Here is a 27,469-nt window from a genome sequence, read left to right on the forward strand (position 1 = left end):
TGTGGTCTACGGTTTTGCTAAACGTTTACAGATTTTAGAGCGTATTGACGTTGACCGGGATTTGTTAAGGGTGCTTAAAGTGTGACGGCATCTTTAAACCATTCAAAAAAGAAACGTCTGGGTCATACTGACGCATTGACAGATAGTCAATGGCTCCTCGACCCGAGTAATAACTACCTAAATATCGCACGCCGCAATTACGACGCCATGTCCAATTTGCTCAACGTAATAGGTTTGCCAGTTTATGTTGTTGCAAAAAACTAATACAAACGATGTGCGAATACTGTTATTTTTGTTTTGCATATCGGTTTCGTTGAGCGTCAATAGGCTGAGCAGTTCGGCGGAGGCAGTCCATTAGAGGAAAACATCCAGTCCATTGTAATGATGTGCGGTGTCTGTCTACATCCATCAAGATGCTATCTCGGTGAAACAAACCAATGAGTAAAACACACCTGTGGAGGTGTGTAATGGTATAGCGATAAAGAATCTATAATGATGCTGATGGTTTATAGATCTTCGGTGCTGCTTTGACTCTAAATATTTGATCATGCGGAAGGATGTCCACGAATGAACTCTATTGTATTCTAATATACCTAGTATAAGTTTTGTTTGGGGATTTAGATTTTCTATAATATTAGAAAGATAGTCATTATTTACGAAATTTGAAGGGATCATTCAAACGGTACTAAATAAAATCCAATGTTTGACTGTCATCAGGTACATTTCGTAACACTGCCAATGCCAATTTGCGTTTCAAATAAGTACCGAAAATAATTTTAGTACAATAAAATTATATACAAATTTAAGTAGACAATTCGAGTTAGTACGTCTCCGAAGAGCAATGGAGTTGTCGAGACAGAGGTAATTGTCCTTGTATGCAGTGAGATGTGGTCGCCTGCGGTGGTAAATCCACTGTTGGACTAATTGGGATTGTCTATGTGGCCTTAGGACCAAACAAAACTTAAGGGGGAGTATTTATGCAATTTTGCAATACACATGATATTTCTACGACCTAACGCTTGTAAAAATATACGATTGATATAAATCGAAACAGATCCGTTTTTTCCTAATAGTCTCACTAGTTCTGGAATAATTCAAGAAAATTATATCTAGAGAACTGTAAAAGATACCCTGTACTTCTCCATAATTCAAACTACATGTATGCAAAATTTCAAGAAGATTGGTCGAGTAGTTAGAGCGTAAAGAGGTAACAAACTTACTTTCGTATTTATAATATTAGGATCCATCTCTGCTTATAGTTTATTATTACAACATTTTCAGTTATTTTTAGAGTTAAGTAAATTACTTTAGACTCCATTATTAAATAATTTCTGAGAATTGGGTTTCTTAATTACTTTGAAATTAAACAAATAAAAAGAAATACATTTATCTACCAAATACATCATCTTCATCAAGATGGTATGGTAACTCTAATAAAAATTTTAATTGTATTTTCTTTGTATGATCATGATGACGTGCGAAGTTAATTAGATATACAGACATAGAAAAAATAACTAAGTAACGTTTAATAAGACTATCTAAAAGTTAGTGATAAACAGTGGACAACTTTATTTTTTTGTAAATAACTCGGGGTGTTACATAGGTAGGTTTAACATTGTAATATATCTGTGTAATCATAATAACTCACATAACTCACAAAAGAAGCAACATTTGAGATTTTTTACATTTAAAAATCTCGTATCTTCTCAGGTCGTATTGTATTTTATATAAAAAAATCTGTTCATTCATTGATAAATTAACTCTCATCTAATGGAAGACGGAGCGCCTTTGGTTCTAAGTAAACAAAAGAAAGAAAATCCATATTTCAATTCCACGCTAGCACTTATATAATTATTGACGATTGAGTTTTATTATTAATGAAATTTCTTCAGTTGTAAATAATCCTCGATAAACAAGAGACTGGGAATTATGTCTGTAAGTATTTATGATTTACGCTAATGAATGCGCGGGTTGCCACGTCAATTGTACGATTCAAGTGGTAAACGACTTACCCCGCGGTGGTGGCTTAATTGGAGAAACTGCCAGGTCAATGGGTGATGATGAGCGGTACCGAGAGTTAATAGCTTCACCTGAATAAATCACTCCTAACGGTCTCCGGCCAAATGAATCTTAATTTGACAAGACGCGAAATGAATGTGCGAACTTAATCATACAGTACCGGACAATGGCGCTCACTGAATTAGGCACTACAATCTAAAATAAAACGAACCAAAAATAATAACACATTTATTTCCATATCGAATGAATATACAGGTCGTAGAATAAAAATGAACGTTAGACACGTATTAATTTACACTTTGAGACTGGCTGTAGTCACATTTATACTGTACATTATAATACATCTCGTACAAAAATATTGGACATACATACACGGATGTCCTGGCGTATAAGCGACTAAAGCATGTACTAGCACAAGCATTAACAATTACTTATTTTATTACGCTTCCCAACTTATACTTGTAACTATACATCATTATTTTCATGTTTAAAAAGAAAATGACAAAATTTGCAGATTAATGCGTTGCTCTTGTTTGCACAAATTTACATACTTTTGTCACAAAACTTTGTTCATACGAGTAAATAAACTTCATATTACTGCATATTACTCCAGGTTGTTTTGGCATTATCTGTGATGCATCATGTACCGTTTATTCATTGGAAATGACAACAGTCTTGTAAAGCTAATAATTTATTAACCTATCTAGTTACAAATATATAACCCTATTGACTAAGACATATTATATACGTAATCGTTATATAAACTGGAGTCCGATGCTGGAATAATAACATGGGGTATCCAATATAGGACGTCCAACCACATACACGCAATTCAATAATTATTATTTATATAAGTACTTATTTTAAAATTACTTAAGACTAACAAAGGCACATTTAATTTTATATTTACAAAGCTGATATTTGTAAATTTTTCCAAATTCGATTGACATACAAAAGTTTATGAAACCATATTCTATTATACACGTGTAAAAGCAATCACTTCAACGCTGCAATTTACTAACAATTGTATGAGCTTGTGATGTAGCTAATAAAAAAGTAAAAGTAGGTTCATTTCTTAAATTAAAAACTGTAATAAGGTGATCATATAAAAAGTTCAATCAAACATATCTTTTCTTTGTGCGAATAATTACATGCACATCACTCCATAAATAACACGTAACAAAAGTTCGGCACCATTTTGTCTTTCTCCAAAACTTCACAACTTTCATATGCATATCTGTTTTCTGACAACTTCATTAGCATTTAGTCAAAATTTAACTGTGTACGCATAAATCAAATAAAAACTAAGATAATATATTATTCAGACAATATATCACATATGCAAAATAAATTGAAAAAGTAAAATTACAATGCAAACGATTGACTAGTTTGGACATTGGAGTGGCCGCTGTTATCAATGGCAACGGTGACCATCTAATGATTCTCATAGAGTATGTCATATTTTTGGCAAGATAACAACATTTCATCATAATAGAGAGACGTGGCGCCATGCGCCATTGGAAAGTCCTATATGCAAAATAGCTAAGCACTATTAGATATTAATAAGAGCGAAGTCGAAGGTTAACGAATAGTAATTTGAGAGCGGCGCCGGATTAGTCATTTTTTTCGATCGAATTCCTTGCGCGGGCGTCGCAGCAGTTTCGGGTAATTAAGCGGTCGGTTATACGTGTAATTACATGTGAAAATAGCTCTTGTAAGTGGCGCGGGGTCGATGGACTGCCGAATAAAAACGCTAGTAAAAACTGACATTGAAAAAGTGGTCGAGCTCGGCTGTCACAACACGTCACGGGATTATAGATGTGTCGCCCGCGGCGATGCTCGATAGTCGATCGCTTGTCGCGACCCACCAATGTTTTGTCGCAGCAAAACACTAAAATTTGTTTGATGCTAACAACCTATTAATTAAACTTAGGTGAAAGGTAAAAGTTAAACAAATGAAGTTGTGGAATACGTTTCGGAAATTGGAATCTTAATTTACAATTGATTAACCCAATACATTGAATTACAAATAGACTTTAATATTCTGATTTGACATTGTAATAGTGATTAATGCTATCAAATCTAAATAAGAATACAGTAAATTTTATAAAACAAATCAATCTTGATTACAATATAACTAAATTCGGCACAAAAACGTAATGTTTATTCACAAAGTCGAGACTTGTTACTTGTTCGAGCTAAATAAGTGCCTAAAATGCGTATGTAATCAAATATTAAGTTATGTAAAATTTCAAAGTCAAATTAATCTACACCATTCTAGACCGAACTGCAACTTCTATACTCATTATCATGTTTAAAGCTAAACTAAGACTGGTTTTCGATCGACTAGTTCACGAAACAAGTGGATCCGATCTGAATCGTTGATTCATGCAATCAGATTTGAAAAAATCAAGAGAATAGTGTGTATGTTATATTACGCATACAAAACTAGCCTTACTGTAGTCGATAAAGCAAAGTTTTTCAAATCCAATGGCAGAAAATATAAAGTGTATATCAAGCAGTGCGTTACTTGCTAAAGTTCCAGCCCCACTGCAAGCTAACTTAGCGTCAGCATCCTTCCGCAATTGGGTGAAATGATCGCTGAATGGGAATGGGAGGATCACTAATCTGGAAATAATGTAGTAAAATCCATATGCCAAAAATGTTATCATCACATCATGGGACGAAATATATCACCACGAAAAAATATCTAGAGGACCTAATGGGAGTAAATCAGCCAATTAAAAAGGGCTTATGGAAGGTATTTCTTTATATTCAATTATAGCGATATATAATTAGATAAAAGATTAGCCGCCAAAACACAGGCTCTACGGGTATTTGAGCTGCGCTATGGGAGCGATGCGCATGCGCAGAGAAGACGCCCGGCCGCGATCATTGTTTGCTAATGAGTTCTACTATACGTGCAGTGTGCAGGTGGCCGCCCGGTCCGAACGTAAAGCAAATATCATGTCACCTGATAGCTATATACATAAATAACTGCTACTGGCTACATCTAGGCATTTAAAAGCTGCTATAAAAATATCACATTTATGTGCAAATAAAATAATGCTTATCAATAAGTCGAATTTTTAATGATACTAACTATAGGTAGGGCAAGCAGGTTGTGAAGTCTATTTGAGAAAGAATTATTATTGAGATAGAATTTGCCCTTAACTGGAAATATTAATGATATTGAAATTAACAATGTTATTGAAAAAACTAGCATGTCTTCCAATTTTATTTACATACAGTTATCTTCTTAACTCGAACAAGTAACTCCAAGCATATTTAAATATGCTGAAATTAACCGCAATGCTATTTTCTTAAGAAAACCAATAACATTTAATGAGTATTCGAAGATACGTTGAGACTGTGAACTGAAAATCTGCTTGCGTCACTATATACTAATAAGAGTATTTGAAAATAATGGGTTATTCATTATGTGCCCACATGGAGCATACCACACGAGTGGTCAAATGGTTGCGTGACGCGCACGCGTGTGCGCATTTTTTGTATGGAATTCTGGCTGGCTGCGTTATAATTCCATACAAAAATATATTTTTTTCATAAAATATTCGGTTCGGTCAAATGAATGAATGGAATACAAGCAAACAATAGTTTTTTCGAGTTCAATCACTTGAACATACGCGAGGGTCTGCTCTGTGTGGACCCATGGAGAATAACACAACAATTACAAGCATATCTAAGTTTCAGTGTCTTCATGTCTCAGTCCATGATCGTATATCAAATAATTGCCAGTGGTGAAGATAATTTTTACATTAAATAGCATTAACTTAGTATGGCTGTGAGCACTAAAATATTTTATACGCCATGATGCTTTTGTATACAACTCGCCAATGATATTTCTTTTGCATCTACGATGTGCATTCTTACATTGCCATACGCTTTTGTAATAAAGCATTTGATTTTATATTCATATTGTTTAACATGATTAAGAATGGAGTAAAAGGAAGACTATTTTTCAACACTTATTATATAGTTGATGTAAGTAATCAGCAATCAGCACCAATATTTGACAAAATATTACCATTGTTTCCTGAAAGGTACATTAAAATCAGGTTTCATGTTAGTGTTTCTAATAATCAATTTAATGTATGTCGATAGAGAATTCACGATGGAAGTGCACCATAATCTCGGAACAATTTAGTTTCTAGCTTATAGACTGGCATGAACAACTAGTGACAATGGAGAACTCTGTAGAATCGAAAATTAGCCGCCTAACATCAAATTAAATTTAATTTATGCGTAAAATCTTGAAGTTGTGACACGGAGCACCGCTTTGAGACATACTAATTTTAAAACTAAGTATATTTATAAACAAACATATTTACATACAATACACTTGCAATGCATATCGGTCACATTAGTTCACCCAAAGACCAATTTCTATTTCAAATGGAAAGTAGTACAAAAGTTTACTTAAAGTATTAATTACAACGTTATTGTTGTGTTTTGTAACTGCACCAAAGAACTATCACTCAGTGCGCTGTTTTTTGTCATTTAACGAAATGTCAAATTGAAAACTAAATGAGGAAAGTTTTGGAAAAACACAACTCTCCAGTTTGTTGACAGCACGTTATTCTGATGAAATATTGTGTTGTACCGTATCCATTGCTGGTTAGACTAGTTAAACCTGTGCAGGAGATCGGTGGTTATGCCGCGTAGGAAGTCGAACACCTCGCCACCATCAGCTTTGTCATCTGCGACGTCTCGATCCGAGATCTGGGAAAAAAGTGACAAGTCAGTTTTTTTTGCTAACTTTTTTAACGGGTAATAAACAGTAGTCGTAAAAATAAAACCGTACTAGTTTATGAAATAGTAGTGGATGGAAGTTCAGAGTTACACGACCATGCTGTATGCTGTATATGTTTATTGTTTATAGTAAGTATACGTTGGTTATATGGTTATTACACACATAAAAAAGGGATAGAACTTATTATACTTATGTGTGTGTTTGGAACATGTAACAATAAATGCGATAATTAACTTATCGCAAATAACAACAGCTCCCTATTGCTGTTGAAGCGGTGGTAGTGATCCAATGAGACACCCGCTTGTGAACCAAAAGGTCTCAGGTTCGAATCCTATTCATGCCAATTGAGTCTAGATCACCACTTGCCGGTCACCAATCTGGTGACGGAAAATATCGTGAGGAAACATGCACTCTATATAAGCACCATGTGAAATGGAGAAGGCAATGGCAAACCTCTTCATTAATATTGTCAAAGAAAGTTGTTGTCTGTCTTTGACAACTAGATTTTAATGAAAGACTGCTGTTATAATGGAAAATAAAGTAATGATTGTTCTACGAAGTCTGACACAGAAAACAATGTTAATTATATAGCAATTAGTACGACTAGCAGTTGTTTGATGAGTGACCTACCTATTGAATAATATGAAAAATAATAAAATTACTGTTAAACATTTTATCTTCGAAGGCTACATTCATGTGTTAATAGCACAATAAAATGTTGACTTTGACGCATGTACCGACGCACGCGCAATACAGGTGTCCGTCAGTACGGCTGGACCTATTACGACATTTATTATTAAAATGTCAAATAAAACCTTTTTAGAAAGTCCCTTTTGCTACCTAACATGTTTTTAAAATAGTAAGGAAATAATTAACAAAGAAAGCGAATCGTAAACCCGTCAGGTTGGATGTTGTATTATTACACATACACGTACATCACAACAATTATTTTTTTTAAACATGTTAAAATAGTTTGTCTCATATGAATAAGCAAAACAGTACTAAAACTCGATATTACAGATAACAAAAATTTCATATGGTCCGTCGGTTGTGACGGTCACCAAAATACGGGCGTAATAAACGTTTTGAACTAAATCAGACTGAATGCATACACCGATAGCTCGGTATCTGATAACATCAATTAAGAAGTTAGTTACAGTAAAACGCACCGAGATTAATGGGTTAAGTGTGGCACAACCGTTAGGTTATGATACTCGTATATTTGTCCATCACAGCTGCAACTCAAATTGAAATGGAATGCCCGATTCAAAAACGTTGTTACTCAATCGAAGGCAGTTAATATCTTGCTGTAACTTATTTCCCGTTACCCCCATCCTGTACCACCCATCCAGAAAAAAGTACCAACATTCTGTATATACCTACTTAGCAAAATATTTATCTTTGTCGACCAATGGGGGACAACAACGCTGTCGACAATTGGATATCAAATTTCATAAAAAAATAATAATTTAACAATTTGAAAAATAATAATGTGAACCAATTTCGCGTTTTTGTGAGCATAATAGACGCAAATCATTCGAAAGTTTTACGTAAATGACATAGTGATAGAACAGAACCGCGTGAAGATAATAGTTTAATCGCAGTATTAAGCCTGCCCGGGGCCAAATTACTGCGTTTATATGGGCAAAGAAATGATCTGACATACATCTAAGACAGACAAAAAGTTAATGAATGGGACATGGGCGAATGTCGGTGGTCATTGTTGGTGATTTCTCAGAGATTCGCTAATAGCCACTATTAGCCCGCCCATTCTGCTCTCGTCCCGTTGCATGTTGACTTAACTATTGTACGAAAATATAATGATAGTCTCAAAACGAACTGTATTACATAAATAAATATAAAAAATGAACGTGTTTTGTGTAGATATACATAATAGTATGACAAAAAACTACAACTACTAAAAATGTATGAATAAACCATTAACCATTCTTTCAATACATACATCTCGCGAGATTAGGCGATTGACATTGACTAAGAAATCACACGTGACAGATACCTGCATACGTCAAATATACAATTTTTTATACTTCGAAACAACCGGAATAAAATAATGTTTATTAAAATTAATAGGAACGAGTTTCAATAACATTTGTAATGTTTTTATTACGAATGGAAACAAAAAATGTTACGACTATATATCTGTGACTATGACGAGACGGTAAGATAAAACTAATGATGTCGAATTGAATTGCTTATCAATGTTACTAAAATGAATGAAAATTAAGACGTAATAAAATATTTCTTCGGTAGTTGACTTCCACATATTTCATACAAGCGGCAAACAAGCAAAAAACTTTTTTGTTGGAAATATTTCCGGGATCAATTTAGCACTAAATGATAGATATATTAATTATATCGTCGTTAGGAAACAACAGGATACGGTCGATATAATGTACACAAATTTGAAAACTCGTATGTTTATAATGCATATAGCGTCTCACCACGGCCTGCCTAACTGTCATATAAATAAGTACGACGTCGCGCTCAGTCCGCGAGCTGCAGCCAACACGTTGTGTCCACGACAGTTACATTACACATGATACTTAAAACTTAACTCTGCTGGATAGTAAACCAGACACGTTATAAGTTAGATTGTTATTATGGCTATAACCATATACTCGCCAGCAGGGGTAAAAAAGGAAACTGCAAATGAAAAAGAAAATGGTCACCCTGGGTTACAACCCACGAGTAAGATGAATATTTCAAGTAATAATGGTGCTTTAATAATACATTTTTAATAATAGTTTTAAATTATTATCAGAAGAGCCGGGTACAGGAAACGGCAATGCATTATGTCGATTGGCCACAACGAGAAAAAGGTGTCAATTTATCTAAACGCAAAAAAATTCCTGCTGTATTCATAGGAAAACTAATATAGATTAGTAGGAAAATCTTATGGAATTTAAATAAATCGTGTTCGCTAGAATGAATGGGGCATATTTTTTCTTACACAAAATAATAACAGGGACTAACTAGGACTAAGTTTTCTTTTTAACATTACATCATTATATGACAGAATTGTGTGTGTGAATCGGATTTTATTCGACTTCAATTATAACTTTAAACATGGAATATCGTTCTTTCCGAGCAGGTGCCGTATAAAAATACATATATATTTAAGTAAACTATAACAAGTTCAAAATATATTAAGTACGGCTACGCTACTAGCGGCCTAATTATTTCAAAGTCAATTTGAAATGTTTATTATTTTCAATGCTCTTGTTTTATTATAAAAATAAAATACACGACCATTGAAGTATAAACTAGAATGGAATTTAGGTGTTAAGTATTGTTACGATTTTACCGTGCTGTAGCCATCGAGACATTTAAGTGGACAACAGAAAAACAATCTGAAATGTTTATCCGTAAAAAATATGCGTCGTAACTACATAATTATAACTTAAAGGAGCTGGCAAGAACTTAATTGTATTGCTGTTTCAGAGCCTCGGTACAAATTGGAATATTTTATTTATTGGTTTATAATATGATTTGCCATAAATGCCAACACTATTTAATTAGCCTTATTACTTTAATTAGCACTACGATTACAAGACAAATATAATATCAACAACCGATGACAAACAACGGACGTTACCTATAAACAGACTAAAACAAAAATAAAACAAATATTGCTCGCATACTGGCTTGCTTAAACAAACCAAAACATTACAGCTACAATTTATTTTATTCATTTTTCATTTGTGATAAATGCAATTAGGATTAAAATTAAATAAAAATATTTATATTGCAACGGACAGAATAATGTCGCAGTAGACTCATTTGTCTCTGTAATTTAAATACAATAGAAGTAGGTTCTAAAAGTGATTTTTCCCGATCTCGAACCAGCCATTTAAAAGCCGACAAAAGAAAGACTATTTGAAATGTTTATTGGTTACCCAGCTATTATAAAAGTAAAAATATACGAATATAATAGTAATGTATGATAGCACGAATAATTGCGAGAAAATTTTTGTAGCAACAACGTCAAAAATGTATGTATTGTATATGCAAAATGTAGTTCCTGTTAGATAGGTATGGTGCGATCTGTTGGTGCGATAGAGTAGCTTACGTTTTCATTATTATTTTTTCATTACGATAAAAACTCGTGCTAGGCCCACTGAACAAGGATTCAGATGTTACTTATTTCTAAAGCCTGAATACGAATTCGCGGAATCATAATTTATTTATATTGTATAATTCAATTTGCCATAAAAGTGAATACAATACGCCGCGGCCTTTACAACAATTGTCAACCATTTACATAAAAGAGATATAGGACAGTCGCGGCTGTCCGTGCTGGTGTCAAAGCTGTAATGTATTAATTCAGGTCGGCTTGGGAATGCCGATATGCAGTTACAGCCGTACTTTATTATATTACGAATAGTTTATTATTATATTTCGAATGCCATGCGAGAAAATGTCTTTTCTGCTCGCTTTCACTGTGTAAACTCAGTATAAATATGACCGTAGGTTTGTCTATAATCTCTCTAGTCTAATATGACTTTTGTGTGGCGTATGCACTCTTGGATAGGGTAGCAATCTACGGGGTAAAACTCATTCGGTAATAAAATTTTCGGGTCATTGACACGAATTAGAAAAGGGAGTGTCATAGTAGTAACTGATGGAATAAATTACTCACATATGCGAACTTTTATGAGACAATTTACCACTTGTGGGTGAAGGAACTCAATCTCGTTAATTAATATTAAACAGCTTTTACTAATGTGAAAATTATAATAAATTAATAGCAAAATGATACTAAGCCGATTGAGGCTGACTGCCGCCAATTGTCCAGAATTATTGATGAGATATCGATAAAAGCAGTATTAATTAATTGTGGAAAATATTTACCACATATACTTTATAGCTTGATCTAAATTAAGTGCTATAAGGTTGCCGACGAAACGTATTCATCGGAAACGGGACTTACATGAGTGAAAATTAAGAAAGACGAATTCCAGGTAACTTTTTATTGTGGTACATGTCCGCTGTAATGGATATATTGTATTCAATTTGATTAATAAAACATGTAAAAAGTTGATAAATGTTTCCCCGATGGGCGTTGAAAGTGGGACACAGAGTAGATAACAATAAGAGTACGATACCGATCACGTACTGAGTGATGGTCTATTAAATTTTCCGCTTGATTTTGGCGACAAACGGTTTGAGAACGGTCCGCGAGGCGAGTCCAATGTCCAATCAAGGCGGAGTGGCGGTCGCGGTTCAGTCGCCCGTTAGTGGCTGCTCGATTGCAAAGTCGTCTTCACCATGAGTTCATTTTAGAGGTTGAATATTAAATATTACATAGTCAGTCTATATTCTAGACAGACATTTTAAGTGATAATATTTTTTTACATTTTTCCGGTAAAACCGAAAGCATCCACTCCACTCTCATCATACTACTAAGGGTTGTCTAGGTATATGAATGGCTATATACTTAACCTCATTTACGTAGAGTGGAATTATAAATGTAATTAACTTGACGAGTGAATGATCTCATACCTATAACTATCGAAGTGTAAAAGTTAATAGATTCTGATTTATGGCTTAGCAACAAATTAGTCCCACTTCACAGTACTACATTTCTACTTTTACTCTAGGCTAATGTATATTTTAATTAAATTCTATATTTTGTACGAAACGAAAAGATTCTATATTTTGTATTTTGTAGCATGATAAATTCTTATTTTTTTTCATGAAATGTCATATTTAAAGAGACCAATCGTCGGTCTTGGTTCACCTATTTGATTCACCCAGGTGTACCACGGGTAAGTACTTTTAATTGCGCGTGGTTATCTTAATTCACCCAGGGGAACCGCGGGCGAAATATCATGTTTGAATGTTAATACAAACCTCGTTTCTAAATCATTGTCCAGTATATATTTATACAAGAAATAATATAGAATTTTAATCAATCGAGAATGTTACCGACCAAATTTATTAGTGTGTTCTATCGATGATAGGTGTCGTAGGGGTCAAATCAGTCAGATAAATAATGCTTGTTCGAGTACAAGATAGTCATTTAATTCCATTAAGTATACACTAAAGCGGCTTGTTGTTGTCGCTGTCAACATAAATCATGAAATTATGGAATAAAATTTTTAGTTATTAGTATATTTTTTTTCAAACTCTCTCTCAAACTGAATTTTAGAAGATAAATCTTTATAAAAATATATATGTATATGCGAGACCTAAATTGGAGACGTTGGACTTCTACGTCGTATACTTATGTAAGTGAGAAAGAAAAAAAAACAGGTATAGGGTAATGAAAACAATTAAATGTAACAAGAAACAATCTCCCCAGAGTAAATAAAAAGCCGTATATATATTTAAATTTATTAAATGATGTAATTTCGTACGGAACCCTCATACCGTGAGTCCGAGTAGCGCTTGAAGAGTTTTTGAAATAAACTGCAAGCTAGCACCTTCATTCAGCCTAGTCTGGCAGATCACGTCGCGAGACAATATGGACCGGCCGGGACCCATACATACACAGCCATACAAAAACTTAATGAAAGTCGAAAGTGACGCTTTCACTAGTCTGCACTCTTGTATTGTGCTGTGTACAATACTCAAATTTCTACATTGAACATTTGTGTTTTTCCAACAATAGGGATGGTAGACGACGCGACGTCGAAGTGTGAATGACCGCCATCGACTATATCTAACTACGGGTTTTTTAACCTGAATCATTAATCAATTATATAATATTCATTATGAAATATTAGTTGTAACATACAACTAATATTTCATAATTAATATTATAAATATCAAATTTATTTTATACATAGTAGTAGTGGTAGTAGTACATTCAGCATTACTTAGTGCAAATTTGTCTCTCAGTTAGAAACTGAGAGACAGATTTGCACAGACACAGAGAAGACTATGATAAAACCACATTTTTCTTTATTAATTAACAAACACGTACGAAATACATTAAAACTAATTGACGGTATCGTAACAAATACATTAGTCCATAGGTATACTCTCTATACGAGGGCTGCTATTTATGTATCCGGAACTGGCCAATAATTCTAGAATATTTAAAAAGTAAATTACAACATTTGAAAATAGAACTCTTCGGCTAGAGAATAAATATTTTTCATGTCCCTGTCATTTGTTTTTTTCAATTGGCGCCAATTTTGAAAATAGCTTGTCTTCATTGCCATGGATTTAACTCGTGAACATTTTCGCGCGATGATTTATTATGATTTTCGGCGTGGATTAACTCAAAAACAGTGCATCGAACAACTGATTTTAACTTTTGGAGATGAAGCACCATCGAAAACCACTGTGTATTATTGGTTTAAGGAATTTCAACGTGGACGGTCTATGCTCACGGATGAAATTAAGGAGAGTCGTCCTAAATCGGTAGTGGTACAACAAAATATTGATGCTGTGCGACAATTAGTAATGCAAGATCGTCATGTTACATACCGCGAGATAGAAGCGTCTCTGGGCATTAGTATGACGAGTATACACGCGATATTACACGAACATTTAATTGTTAAAAAAATTTGTTCGCGTTGGATTCCGCACAACTTGAGCGTAGATCAAAAACAGGCTCGTGTCGACTGGTGTAAGAAAATGATAAAAAAATACAACCGTGGCACGTCAAAAGCTGTTTATAATATCTACACAGGTGACGAAACCTGGATCTATGCTTATGACCCTGAAACTAAACAGCAGTCAACGGTGTGGGTCTTTCAAGATGAACCGAATCCAACAAAAGTTGTTCGTGCGAGAAGCACTTTAAAGCAAATGGTCGCTTGTTTTTTTGGTATCAACGGACATGTAGCTACAGTGCCACTAGAGAATAGTAGGACGGTTAATTCTGAATGGTACACCACCATTTGTTTGCCAGAAGTCTTTGAAAAAATACGAAAGAACAACCCACAACGCAGAATCATACTTCATCACGACAATGCTAGCTGCCACAAGTCGGCTGAAACAAATAATTTTTTGGAGGGTCAAAAGATTGAATTGACGGGTCATCCGCCGTACAGCCCCGACCTGGCACCCAATGATTTTTATTTATTTCCAAACATTAAAAATAAATTACGTGGTAAACGTTTTTCGAGCCGCGAAGAGGCCGTTGATGCGTTCAAAACACACGTTTTGGACATACCTCAATCAGAATGGAAAAAGTGCTTTGAAAATTGGTTTCATCGTATGCAGAAGTGCATAGATCATCGCGGAGAATACTTCGAGAAACAATAAAACCATATGTAATAATATATGTTTGTTTAATTTTGTTATTCCGGATACATAAATAGCAGCCCTCGTACTACATGATTTTTTGATTAAAAATAACATGGGTATTTTCAAAGAAGTTTATTATATTCTATAATACTGACTGAAACTGTAAAATAAAAAAAACAGCTTTCTTCGCAAATTGGCTAGTCACAAAGACATAAAGAAAGAGTGCGTGAGTTCAGTGTTCATTTTAAAATTTCCATAAAAATAGTAAGACCATTACTACTAACGTACGTATTTAACGGTGCCAAAAAGCGTGTGCTTATCACTTAATCCTTTTCTCCTTTACAATTACATGTACAATTACAAGCACAAGTTTGTCAGCAACAACTATAATTAACTAAATTACAAGTTAGTGAATGTTTAAAACCATTATGATTTATGTCCACGTTCTTTTTTCAACTTATCCATAGTTATTAGAGACCGGTACATTTTTTTTTCTGTTATTTAATAGATGGGTTACCCGTTTCATTATTATATTCGTTGACCTATGAGTTAATTATATATTTTTACAAACAAATTAAACTAAACACGTATTTTAACAATTAAACTAAGTATTATATACATAAATGTTTATCCTAATAAATGCGAAAGTTTGTGAGGATGTATATATATATATATATATATATATATATATATATATATATATATATATATATATATATATATATCTCTATTGTTTGTCATGAAATTTGGTACACGAATAACTCAGGGTACTTTTTATACCTAAATTCCCACGGGAGCGAAGCCACGGAGCGCAGCTAGATACTATATATAGCTATTAAAAAGATATGGAAGCACTTGATTACATGATGTATGTAAAGTAGCACGTCAACTAGACTGCTCAGTCATTATGGGAAGGAGTATTATGTCTCACATCAATGGTGCCGAAACTGTGAGGAATGCAACGTCGAAAGCTTCAATGAACCTCTGACCCATGGTGTGTGGACGTGTTATTTTTATATAAATATAAACTATGTTTTAATAAATATATAGTATGTAATAGGTAAAATATATATGAAAACAAATAGGAAAGTTCGTCTTTGTTGCAGTTTTTTTTATTTAAGTGGGCGCTCCCTCCATTCTAGCGCCACCATCAATTTTTTATCAATTTCTTTGAATGTAATAAAAATGTGACGGTGGCGTTTGAGTGTGGGGTGGCCCCGTCTTAAGAAATTCTATAAGAGTTAAGAGTAAAATAATGTCTAATGACCTTGTCTGAAGGGGGCGGGGGAGCGGGTTCCCGGGGCTGTCACAAATCGCCCCAGATGGCTGCCCGCTTGCCGCGGTCCACCGACGCCAGGATACCTGTTTGAGGGTGCCATGACACAGCCGTCACCGCCGATCTGGAATTAAAATTATGGTTTTTAGCAACATTATTTAATGGCATTTAAATTTTGAATATACTAGGATCAGTTAAAATTTGTTTAAAACCGTAACCACGTCAGCTAAAGTATACAAAATAGAATTGAAACAAGTTTCATGAGTCAACTGTAACGAGTATCATGGCAAACAAACATTATGGAACAAAAAGGCAATAACACAGCAGGTTGATAAAATCAATATCCAAATAAATATTCACGACGTCCGATAAGTATTGATAGCAGGGCCTGGATCCAGTTTAGCCGAGGCTTGCCCAACATGATCGGAAATGTCGCAGTCATGAGCTATGGTATCGCTAACTCGCAGGCACTGAATAATGCTAAGCTTGACGATCTATCACAGGGGCACACCTTACACAGCGGCCATTTACCGTAAACGGCGCCATTATTTCGACCATTTTAGAATACACAACATTTATTCAAACATATTTTCATCTATAAATTTTTGGCTTAAACTAGCTATCCCGTTGTCTGCTAGATATACTCAAATCTTGATGAGATTCATCTCAAACTTATTTAACAATTTTTATCACTGATCACCGCTGACTTTGATATATTTAACCACACCTATTATAATAGATTACATTAGATAATTATCTTAGGAGTCCTTTAATAACGATCGCTCGTCCACATACTCTGTTACAAACATAAAATCAAAATGCTTGGCTATTACGGAGAAAGCATATTAATAGTCAACGTAAAATTTAACTATGAAATAAGATCATTGTGAACTTAAGCCGAAGACCGTTAGAGAAGCGTGAAAACTAGGAACGGTATCCTGTGTTGTAAGACCCAGTCGTACATTACGAATATTATGTTGGTGTTTAAAATCGGTGTCACCAGCACTTGAGATACCCATTGCTTTAACGCACATAGACATAATCAGACCGACAAAAAAGAGCTCGGAGAATGTTCGTTCACAGAACGAAGGAAAGCGGTCAAATGTGATATATTCAAATGATCGGTTTCACAAGTCGATTTATCGAATATGGTGGGATAGTGCCTTTGATGGCACACATCATTTCAAGAATGGAAGCTGTTTGGATGTAGCTTTGATCGTCGGGGGCCGCTCTAAGGCCCCACATCGTATCTATGCGGGCAAGGGTCCTCATAAACAAGAATTAGCGTCGGGTTTGTTCTGCTCGTTTACACATACCGCTCCTGGTTCGTATAACGAGCCTCTCGGGAACAACCAATATGGGCACGAGGAAGCAAAGTAAACAATGAACAAATCTTACGCCGAGATATTGAAATCGCTTTCTTATTTCTCAGCAACTCGAGAGATCGTTAGCTTTGCAGACAATTTTGAATGACTCGTTCTCATTAAGATGTTCCTTATTAATTACATCGCTGTCTAGTTGGTATGTAAATTGAGACGTAGCCTGTTTTTACGCCCCATCCCCAAAGGGCATCAATTAAAACTGTTGAATAATGGTTTTTACCAATAAAAAGTAAGATAAAAATGCGTGAACCGGATTTTGAGCGGTAAAATCGATTAATTCTGTTGATACAAAATTACAATTAGCGCTCGATGTGAGTGGTCGTTTTATGGAGGCACGAACACGGGTCCAAGAGTATGGAGGGCATAAATATTATTGTGCCGGCTTCTTGATTCATAACCGCATTATACGCCTACTGTGCTCGGGAGACAGGGTCCCCAATAAAGCAATTTCAAGAAACTATCCCGGCCGGTCGTTTGCATTTCCTCCACAAAAAGGATGCTTAGCGATGTCTGCGATTAAACGAGACACGCCGTGGGCTCGCAAACGCCACCCCCGGCTTTTAGTATTCTAATATGAACCTTGAATGTCTAGAAATGGTAATCTTGAATTAAGCACTGAGAATTTACTTCATCAATATTTATAGTCACTCTCGGGCATTATTTTTTCTTCAGCAAGAAATTGTTCACCGACTAGCCAGTATGGTATGTATGGTTAAATGAATACATCTGGGCTTTACCAACCAATTCTAGCTGAAATAATAAGTTTAATCAATACATATAATAAAACAGTAAAAAAAAGTGTTTCTGTACATTGAAGATATTTAAATAAAAAAAAATGAGATCAATAGAGAATCAGTAATAGAATAAGAATTTAAAAAAAAAGTATGTCTGTTTGTTTGCGCACGCTAATTTCTGAAACTTTTTTGTTTATAGCTATAAAGCCTGGTCAACATATAGGGTATAAATGATTTTGAAAACTGGAACACCTGATGTAGACCTATAATGGTACAGTTAAACTATATGGAATATAGACTTAACAAAAATTGTTCAGTCTGATGAGCATTTTCTGTTGAGACATAAAAATCGAAGATCTGGAACATATGATGGTACAGCTAAACTATAGGGAATATAGAAATGACCCTCTAATAAAAGTTGTTCAGTCAGATGAGCATATTCTGTTGAGGTATAAAAATCGAAAATCTGGAACACCTGCTAAACTATAAAAAAAAGCTAAACTATAGAAAATATACTTTTTCAGTATGATTAGCATCTTCTGTATGTATAGGTATGGTAATATTTGTCTGTTCAATTAAATTTCTCTAATAATTTTGACTCCTTACCAAAAATTGTTCGGCCACGCGAACGAAGTCGCAGGCATCAGCTAGTTAATAATAATTTACTCAGACAATATTTTCTGAAATCAGCGCTTTCTGAATGAAAATTGATTGATAATTATTAAAAAAACATGATAGGTATGTTAGTCTTAATACTACAGATAAAATGTATGACGGAGAAAAGACCAGACGATGTTGTCATGTTGCTAGGTATATTTTAGAGCAAGTTCATTTTAAATCACCACTAAGCCCTTATTAAGTTCGTGTCAGCTCGTAATGTCCTTTTCTCGAGAAGTAGAACCCAATAATACATCCTGCCTTTCACTTATGATATTGTAAACGGGCGTCTCAGCTTCAAGAAACCATCTCGTAATAGCTTCTCTATATATGAGTAATACCAATCAATACAGCTTCTACATATTCACTTTCGATGTAAATGGCGCATAAAAAAGTTAATAGAGATACTATTAAGAAAGTAGACGAGCTATACTCGTGTAGCGACTCGTGGTACCCTTCTCCTATGGTACATTCCTAAAATCACTACATGAGCGATCGTGACTTAAGAATGTGTGAATGCATTATAATTGACCGTTGAAATGATCAGTTGTGAGTGCACGCGAGTTCGTATTTAGCCGCGAAAGCAACTAGTAACTAAATGAGAAATAATAAACGGCGCTTAATGAATTTAAACGTCGGTTAGTGAGAAAAATGATTAACGATAACATCTATAGCTGAGTTGCGGAGGAACAGCGTTTAGGGCACGCCACGTTTGAATATACGGCTTTCTCATAGACTATGAAGATAAATGTTTGCGATGCGAATGAGAGATAGGCCCATCGTAAATCTCATACTATTTCGACGACTACAATAGGCAAAGAGTATACTGGGCGACATTATAATTAAATAATTGTGTTTCTCAGTTAAATCAGCTTTAAATGCCTGCAAGGCTTATAATGCTAGTATTGGACAGACTTAAGAGATTCTTGTCTGGTGTATGCATTTTCCGCATTAAGTATCCAGGATGTAGTAACGATGGCTGGAGTCACATTATATCCGTCAGCATAGCGAAACTTGATGAAACTTCAATTGAAATGCACCATTATCGTGTCTGCTGCCCATTATACTAATTACTAGATGCGTACTTAGGGCTTAGGCTTCGGGGCTCTTCTAGATTAAATCAGTAGACGAATTGCTTGAATGTTTAGTTGCTTATATATTTTACAGACACTATCAATAAATATAAAATTCTTCTATTGCCGACTGACAGACGGCGCGCAGCCGAAATTGGGAGGTCGTAATGTCGTTAGAGGAGCGTAGGGGCGTACTAAGTGAGGTTTTTCGGAAATCCCAAAGGGAACAGGAAAAGCGGAAATTATATTCTGTTCGAAGTCGCGAGCAAAAACTAGTAATTTATAACATGGTAAAAAGCTGGTAGGGGACATAAATTCTATGGATATAAAATAAAAGATCTTCATCGTCATGTGTGATTCAAATTGAAGAAAACTAAATTCAAAATGGGTAATTTTTGAAACTCCCCGATTGCGGAATTATTAACAGCACCGAGGTATTTCGTGCCAAGAACAATTGAGCGATTTAACCTTAATCCTAGAGGGATTAACGTTCTTTAAGTTTCAATACAATGGGATCAATCAATTCTATGTACCTATTGCTGAAAATATGTGTGTAATCATAGATGGAAAAGAAAATAAACAATTTTTACATCAATGAGTCTTTATCTTACATAAGCAAGGACTTGAATTAATCCATTAAGGAAGTTCATTTTTGAGAAGATTGGCCTTGATTTGTCCTATTCGGGCCATTATTTGGCCTATTCTCATAGTCGACTCTCAAAGAAGCAAAGAGTTCTATCATAAGCTAACTTAGAATGAGATGTTCACCTTATTAATTACACCGTTACTAGAAACGAGTGCGATCCATTGAAAATCGTTAATTAAAACGTGTTTGTCACGCCTCGCATGTGGCACGTTTAGTGGGGAGCTGCTCATGAGAAAATACTGTCACTTTTCAATATGTGTCATTATCGGTTCTTTGCCACTTCTGCACAGACAATACACACTTGACATCTAATTTATATACCTTATAATTACACATGTCTAACTGTTAAGAGTATAACTTAACGAATTAATTAAAATGACAATAACGAGATTCCATTTTACACTCATGTCGAGTGTAAAATGACGCTCAATCCCGATAAAGTATACTATATATACCTATTTACTATCTAATTTACTTTCTTCCTTCTCCTTTTAATTTTAATTTATTATTTATAGAAATAATGAGCCGAAATCCCTTATCTCTGCTAACAAATTAGATATTTCAATCTCTGTTTTTTAAAGTGTGAAGTTCAAAGATATTCGATTTGGTTTATGAGAAAAAGTACTTACTTGTAGGTTTATTATACGAGTAATATTGTTCCTTGTGCAATGACACCAAGCAGGCGCATAGTGGGAAGATCTTCCCTTTCTGGCAGTTGAGCACAACACCTTATTATACAGTTAGATGATATGAATACCTGCATGGGCTATAAGGTCACGTATTGCTCATGAAACACGGCCGTCATCCAGCGGTCAGTATATGGTGTGGCTGGTGAGTGTCGCACTTGTTCCTTAGTGCGAGTTTTCAATTCAAACTCGATAGTAGGTTTCGCAGTTTCGCATATTGTTGTCGTCGCGTCACAATGCCATACTGTATACTGTGGTTAGTTGGCTGTGTTTCTATGAGAAAAGTTTCGATGTTCGAGTACGATACTTATAAATCGCATTAAGAGCACTGTTAATTTTCCTGTGATTCCATGTTCAGTTCGGAGCTAGCTCCGCGCAGTATTCATTCAATGCGGACGTCACGTGCCCGGTGTCACAAATTAGGGATGTCACAGATAGGGTAAAGTTTAAATTATGTAAAAGTCAATACATATCCATACTAATATTATAAAGAGAAAAGATTTGTATTTTTTTATTATGATTTCACCCGATCTAAACCGGGATGGGCCGCTAGTATTATATAAAAGCCCAAAATTAGTAGGAACTTTTAATTTGAAGTAAATGCTATGTATGATTATATTTATCATTAATTATATTTACAATGGAGTGAAATTTATTTGTGAATAGTTGAGTAAATTTTTTAGAAAACTTATGGCTTCAAATCGTGTTTAAGGGATTTATTCCAGTCTGATACTACTAAGTTTTGATCCCAGTGGGATCACGATTATTTTATTTATTTTTTTATTCCCGTCGGATACCACTTGCATAATATACCAGTGGGATCAACTTTTTTTAATTTATTATATATTCCATTCTGATCCTACTAGTGGTTTAAACATATTTTTAGTACAGCCAGTAACATAATTTCTACTATCATAATGATACTAATTTAAAAAAAGTAATAATAGCCATACATGCAGCTTTTTTACCTGCGAACGTAGTAGGCGCGCTTGTCCATCCAATCAGAGACAAGTATAACTAATATTTCCAGGAATTGTTTCATACTTAGAGCTAGTTGACCTTGAGAAAGGGGTTATCTTTATTCTAATTGCCAGTCGTCATTTTGCTTTCCAATGTGAAATTATGTGCATCTCATTGTACGTGACGTGTTGAAGTGAATTACTAGACAGTAAGTACGCATCTTGTAATATTAAACGATTGCTATAGATTTATTAAATTCTATTTTCATTTACAAAGTTTTATTGTTATAGAACAGTTAAGGCATGGCAGAGAATAGTTATATTTCGTTTATAGAAAAGATTAACGTTTATTTCAACACATCAATTTTATTATCATCATTATCCTAGAACTTTATGTTTTTAATTGATGTATAATAATGAAAATGTTATTCGTTTTAGGAAATGTCAGAAGGTAATAGCAAGCCCTCTACCTCTAATAACTCTGGTGGTGAGTTCACAATTATACAGAGGAACGGTGGTGCAGTTTTGTTGCGGGCTGGTTACCAATATACTAAGAAAATAACATTCAAAAGTGGATGTATTACGTGGAGATGCGTGAATTGGCGCAAAAAGTGCCCGGCATATATAAATATAAAGGTATGAGCTACTTTATATCCACATAAAATAACGAACTGACTTGCTTTAATTTTTTGGCTCATTCATTGATTCATTTTGACGACCTGAGTAGCGTAGTGGTCACCATGGCGGGTTTGCTATGCACGGGTCCCGGGTTCGATCCCCGGCCGGGCAGAAAATGAAATGATGAATTTTACTATCTGTGATGGGTCTGGGTGTTACTATGTATAATGTGTATATGTCGCAGTCATCTGGTTGAATCTGCTTTTTGATTAAATGACTAGCTCCTTTATTGAATGACGATATTCAATTGAATCACTAGGCTAAACGTTGATAGAACAAGCGTCACTCAACGTCCAACTAGTTAGCTGATTGTAACATAGCTCTTTGAACAGGGCGGACGTAAAATCAGTCAGGTGATTCAAATTTAGTTCATTTTTTTCCCACTGCAGCGCTAGTAGTCACCAAAACAAATGTGGCGTCAAACAGCTTGCACAGAAAGCACTGTATTGAAATTCTTTTCGATTAAATTAGCGTTAAAGTGCCTTATTTGTGATATCATAAATAAGGTGTGCCATATTATCCTGCAACATATCATGTCCTCATTTTTGTTATGTAAAGTAAGGTTACCTTTTTAATTTTACGAAATTAGCGAACTTATGTTCACCCTAATCAAATATTACAAAGTCGTACAGATTCTATTTAACGAGATATTTTATAATTAACTTATTTTTATTTAAAGTAAGGTTAACTTTTAAGTTGCGAACTCATGGTCATCCTAACCAAACATTACAAAATGGGCTATATCCCATTCAACGACTTCGCTAAATGACGTTCAGTCAAGACGTTAAACGTTACACGACTTGACGAATTGTCCTTTAGTCATTCAATTGAATATCGTCATTCAATATAGGAGCTAGTCATTCAATCAAATAGTAGATTCAACCAGATGACTGCGACATATATACAACAAAAAAAACTATTATAAATAGTAGGAATATCCGTTAATCTAGCACGCATAACATAAGCATTTAGTTGCTTAGCTTGGGGCTAGATGGCGCTGTGTGGATTAGTCTAACAGTATTATTATTATTCATTAAAGTGTGTAATCTAACTTGAAGTTTTTTTTTTCATCAGGAAAACAACATTATAAAAGAAAAAAGTCACCAATGTAAGCCGGACGAAATAAAAAATGTAGTAGATCAAAAATTACATGAATGCCGAGAAAAGGTTCTATCTTCGAATTTTTCACCAATACCCAATATTTACAACAACTTTATGTCAGAATTCGAAAATGCAGGCTTGGATCTCTTAAAAAAGCTTCCGTCATTCGGAAACATTAAATCTTCTTTATATAATGCCAGAAATAAGAAAGCCGGAGTGACAAAAATACAATGCAATTTGCCTGAAGAAGTTATAGTTCCTTTGCAGTTCAAGGAATTTGTTCTTGCCGACTACTATAATGAATCTTCCGAAACTCGAATTATAGTTTTTGCTGATAGCGAAGTCCTGGAACAAATTAAACATATCAAGATTTATTTTAGTGACGGAACTTTTGAGTGCTGCCCAAAACCATTTGTACAACTTTATTCTATACACGGCGATCTCGGAAGCAATGAAGAGCACACAAGAATAGTGCCTTTAATGTACGTGTTGCTGAATAGAAAAACTGAAGAAATTTACACAACACTTTTTCAAGTATTAAAGGAACATATTCCAGATTGGGAACCGTTGATATATGTGACAGATTATGAACAAGCGGCTATGAATGCCATATCAAAAGTTTTCCCTTCAGTCGAAGTAAAAGGATGTTACTTTCATTTTTCACACAACGTGTGGAAGAAGGCTAAAGCGCTAAATTTAACTAAAGAAAAGAGACTCCGAAAACATGTAGCGCTCTCAGCTCTCCTGCCGCTGCTACCTCGAGAATTCATCTCAGACGGGTGGTGCTATTTAATGGAAGACAGTCCTGAATCTAATGAAATTCAACAATTCAACGATTATATGGTGACACAATGGCTGGAAGACGAAAATTTTGTCAACATTTGGTGTGTTCATAATCAACGTCACCGCACAACCAATGCTGTAGAATCTTGGCATAAAAAACTAAACAGTACTCTGCCAAAGAAACCCAATTTATTTCAACTCTTAAAAGTTTTAAAAGATGATGCCAGTCTTCAAAAGGTTAACATTAAAAAGCATAATTTTGAGCTGCCGAACCCGAAGCGAAGACTAACCAAAGTGATTGCTAACGACAACTGGTTTAAACACGTAACTAATGAACTTTTGTCAGGTAAAATCACAGTTGGTCACTGCCTGGAAAAGTTAAGATTATGATTTCTTTTTATTTTATTTCCTTATTTTGTAAATTTTTATATACAGATTATATGAATGACTTATCTATATTTTTAGTTAAGATAACAAGTTGATTTGAAGCTAGTCGTTGTAATTAATATTTGATAGTTTTAATTTAAATGTAAAGTGTTTTCTGTGATGATTTATTTTTCTATGATATCTGTGATAATTGTTGTAAATAAATGAATGTTGATTTTTAACGAATGACTTTTTTCCTGACTGTACATACCCCTTTTTTAACTTTGCAAGAATGTAGTAGGATCCGTTGGGACGTACAAACTGCAAGTGGGATCAGACGAGAAATTGTTAATAATACTCACGGTAGGAGGATCACAAATAGTGGTATCCGACTGGAATAAATCGTTTAAGGAATATCCGATTAATTACAGATTGGTTATAGAGAAGCGTATATGAGTCAACCGTTTTTTATCAATACTACAACATATCAAACATAAATGTTCGCAATAAACATTCCACCTGGACTCTAAATATTGTGTGTCGCATCACCCTGACCCTCCTCGCGCGGACGCGGTGCTATTGTAGCTACAATCCCGGAAACGTCAACAGAACGTATAACCACGATAAACTCGACCCAACTACGACATTCAACTCGCGCTAATTGGAGCAACAAATACTTTCAACTGAGATAAATCTTAGCCGCTAAGATTATAGAACGATACCACCAACTTAAATAGAAAACAAAAAAAAAGAATGTTAGCCGACACTTTGCCTTACATTAACACTTTCAACCGGCCATAGACGGTAAAACATGCAATGATAATTTAGATAAAGAACGAGGTAATAATTTACCCGTGTTTTTGCGAGAATTTATTTCGCAGATCACAGATCCAAGATCAGTTATGTTTTTATAATTTGATAGAAGTTAAACAGAAATGTTAATGAGTTTGTCTCGACATTAAATAGACAAACATTCTTTGCACACAGTTATTATTGTGTAATGTTTACGATCGCGGTGGAACACGTTTATGAAATGGGAAACAATTGCGGGACAAAAGGAAGGCAATCTTTATTGCTCATCTGAATTTACTCCGATATTGTTGTTCAGTTCAAATTGATTTTAACCGAGGAAGATAAAGAGTTTTATGTTGCAACGGTATATTTGAACGCAAATGCGAGGGAACCGTAGTAATGTTAGTTTCAATATTGAATTAAAGCCGACAGTGTGACTATAAAGTGACCGCGCTGTTTGAGTAAGATCGGGGACGGGCTTACACAGCAAAAATATGTGTACTGAGATGTGGAGGAATGTTCCACGTTTCTTTTGTCCTGGCAGCGGCGAAATCAGTTGCACCATTGTGTATAGAATAGACGCTTGGTTTACGCGTGTGACGTGAAATGGTACGATTGCATCGTTTTGTGAAAATGAGTACCGGCCAGTACTGTTCCGCTCATAATGGTGCGAGCGGTCCGAGTGACCAAACAGAGAAACAAATGAATCGCAAGGCAGGTTTTGTGAATAACGCCATACAAGTTGCAACTGAAAGGGTATTGCCGCGTTTCGTTCCACTGCATAGGAAACGATATCGTATTGAAGGTTATATTCGAAGAAATGTTCAATATTGTTATTTTTAATAGTATGTACTTAATTATATGTTAAAGACTGGTCTACATTCGTCTTAAGATAATCACAAAATCAGAACGAAGTCGGCACAGCCGCTATAGACAAGTTAGGCGAGAATATTTTGTATTACTTATTTGTGATGTAAATATGTCATAATACAATACAGATTTCATGTCTCCACATGGGCTTATATACCGAATTGAGGAGAAGGCAAGAGTGGACAAAACGATGGTTGAAAATAGGGAGACACGGAACACACTCCACCGACAAGAAACGACGAAAGCGACAACGAAAATTGCAATTTTGATAAAAGCTTTTATTGTCGTCAGAGATAACTTATTGCATTCAATATGTGACAAAAAAATAGCACCACCGGGTACTAGGACGACAGGTTTTCGACGAGAAAACTCAGCTCAAACGGTTAAAAGATAGAAAACTGTTTTTAAATTCCACTCGACGACAACAACAAACATAGTGACATTCATATA

At 34.8% G+C, this 27,469-nt stretch overlaps 2 protein-coding genes across 3 annotated transcripts in view; one reads left to right on the plus strand and one right to left on the minus strand.

The window, feature by feature from the left end:
• Nucleotides 1–2,233: 2,233 nt before the first annotated feature.
• Nucleotides 2,234–27,469, minus strand: part of Atg16 (Autophagy-related 16) — a 169,828-nt gene continuing 144,592 nt past the window's right edge. For both annotated transcript variants that reach the window (XM_053750076.1, XM_053750075.1), the window contains 2 exons: nt 16,284–16,416; nt 2,234–6,762 (listed from right to left, as the gene is read on the minus strand). In XM_053750076.1, the coding sequence (XP_053606051.1) occupies nt 16,323–16,416 (94 nt within the window). In that variant the 3' untranslated portion in view covers nt 2,234–6,762; nt 16,284–16,322. The remainder of the gene's footprint in view (nt 6,763–16,283; nt 16,417–27,469) is intronic.
• On the plus strand, nt 22,181–25,759 carry LOC128672734 (uncharacterized). Its single transcript, XM_053750077.1, has 2 exons — nt 22,181–23,065; nt 24,182–25,759. The coding sequence occupies exons 1-2, from the start codon at nt 22,871–22,873 to the stop codon at nt 25,379–25,381; spliced, it is 1,395 nt and encodes a 464-aa protein (XP_053606052.1). The 5' UTR covers nt 22,181–22,870; the 3' UTR covers nt 25,382–25,759.

This window comes from Plodia interpunctella, chromosome 9 (assembly GCF_027563975.2).
Source record: "Plodia interpunctella isolate USDA-ARS_2022_Savannah chromosome 9, ilPloInte3.2, whole genome shotgun sequence".
Lineage (NCBI taxonomy): Eukaryota > Metazoa > Arthropoda > Insecta > Lepidoptera > Pyralidae > Plodia > Plodia interpunctella.

What these genes read in the sequence shown, in the direction of transcription:
- LOC128672734 (XM_053750077.1), top strand. Translation starts at nt 22,871, where the DNA reads ATGTCAGAAGGTAATAGCAAGCCCTCTACCTCTAATAACTCTGGTGGT. An exon ending in CGGCATATATAAATATAAAG is followed by an intron (nt 23,066 to 24,181) that starts GTATGAGCTACT and finishes TTTTTTCATCAG; the next exon opens with GAAAACAACATTATAAAAGA.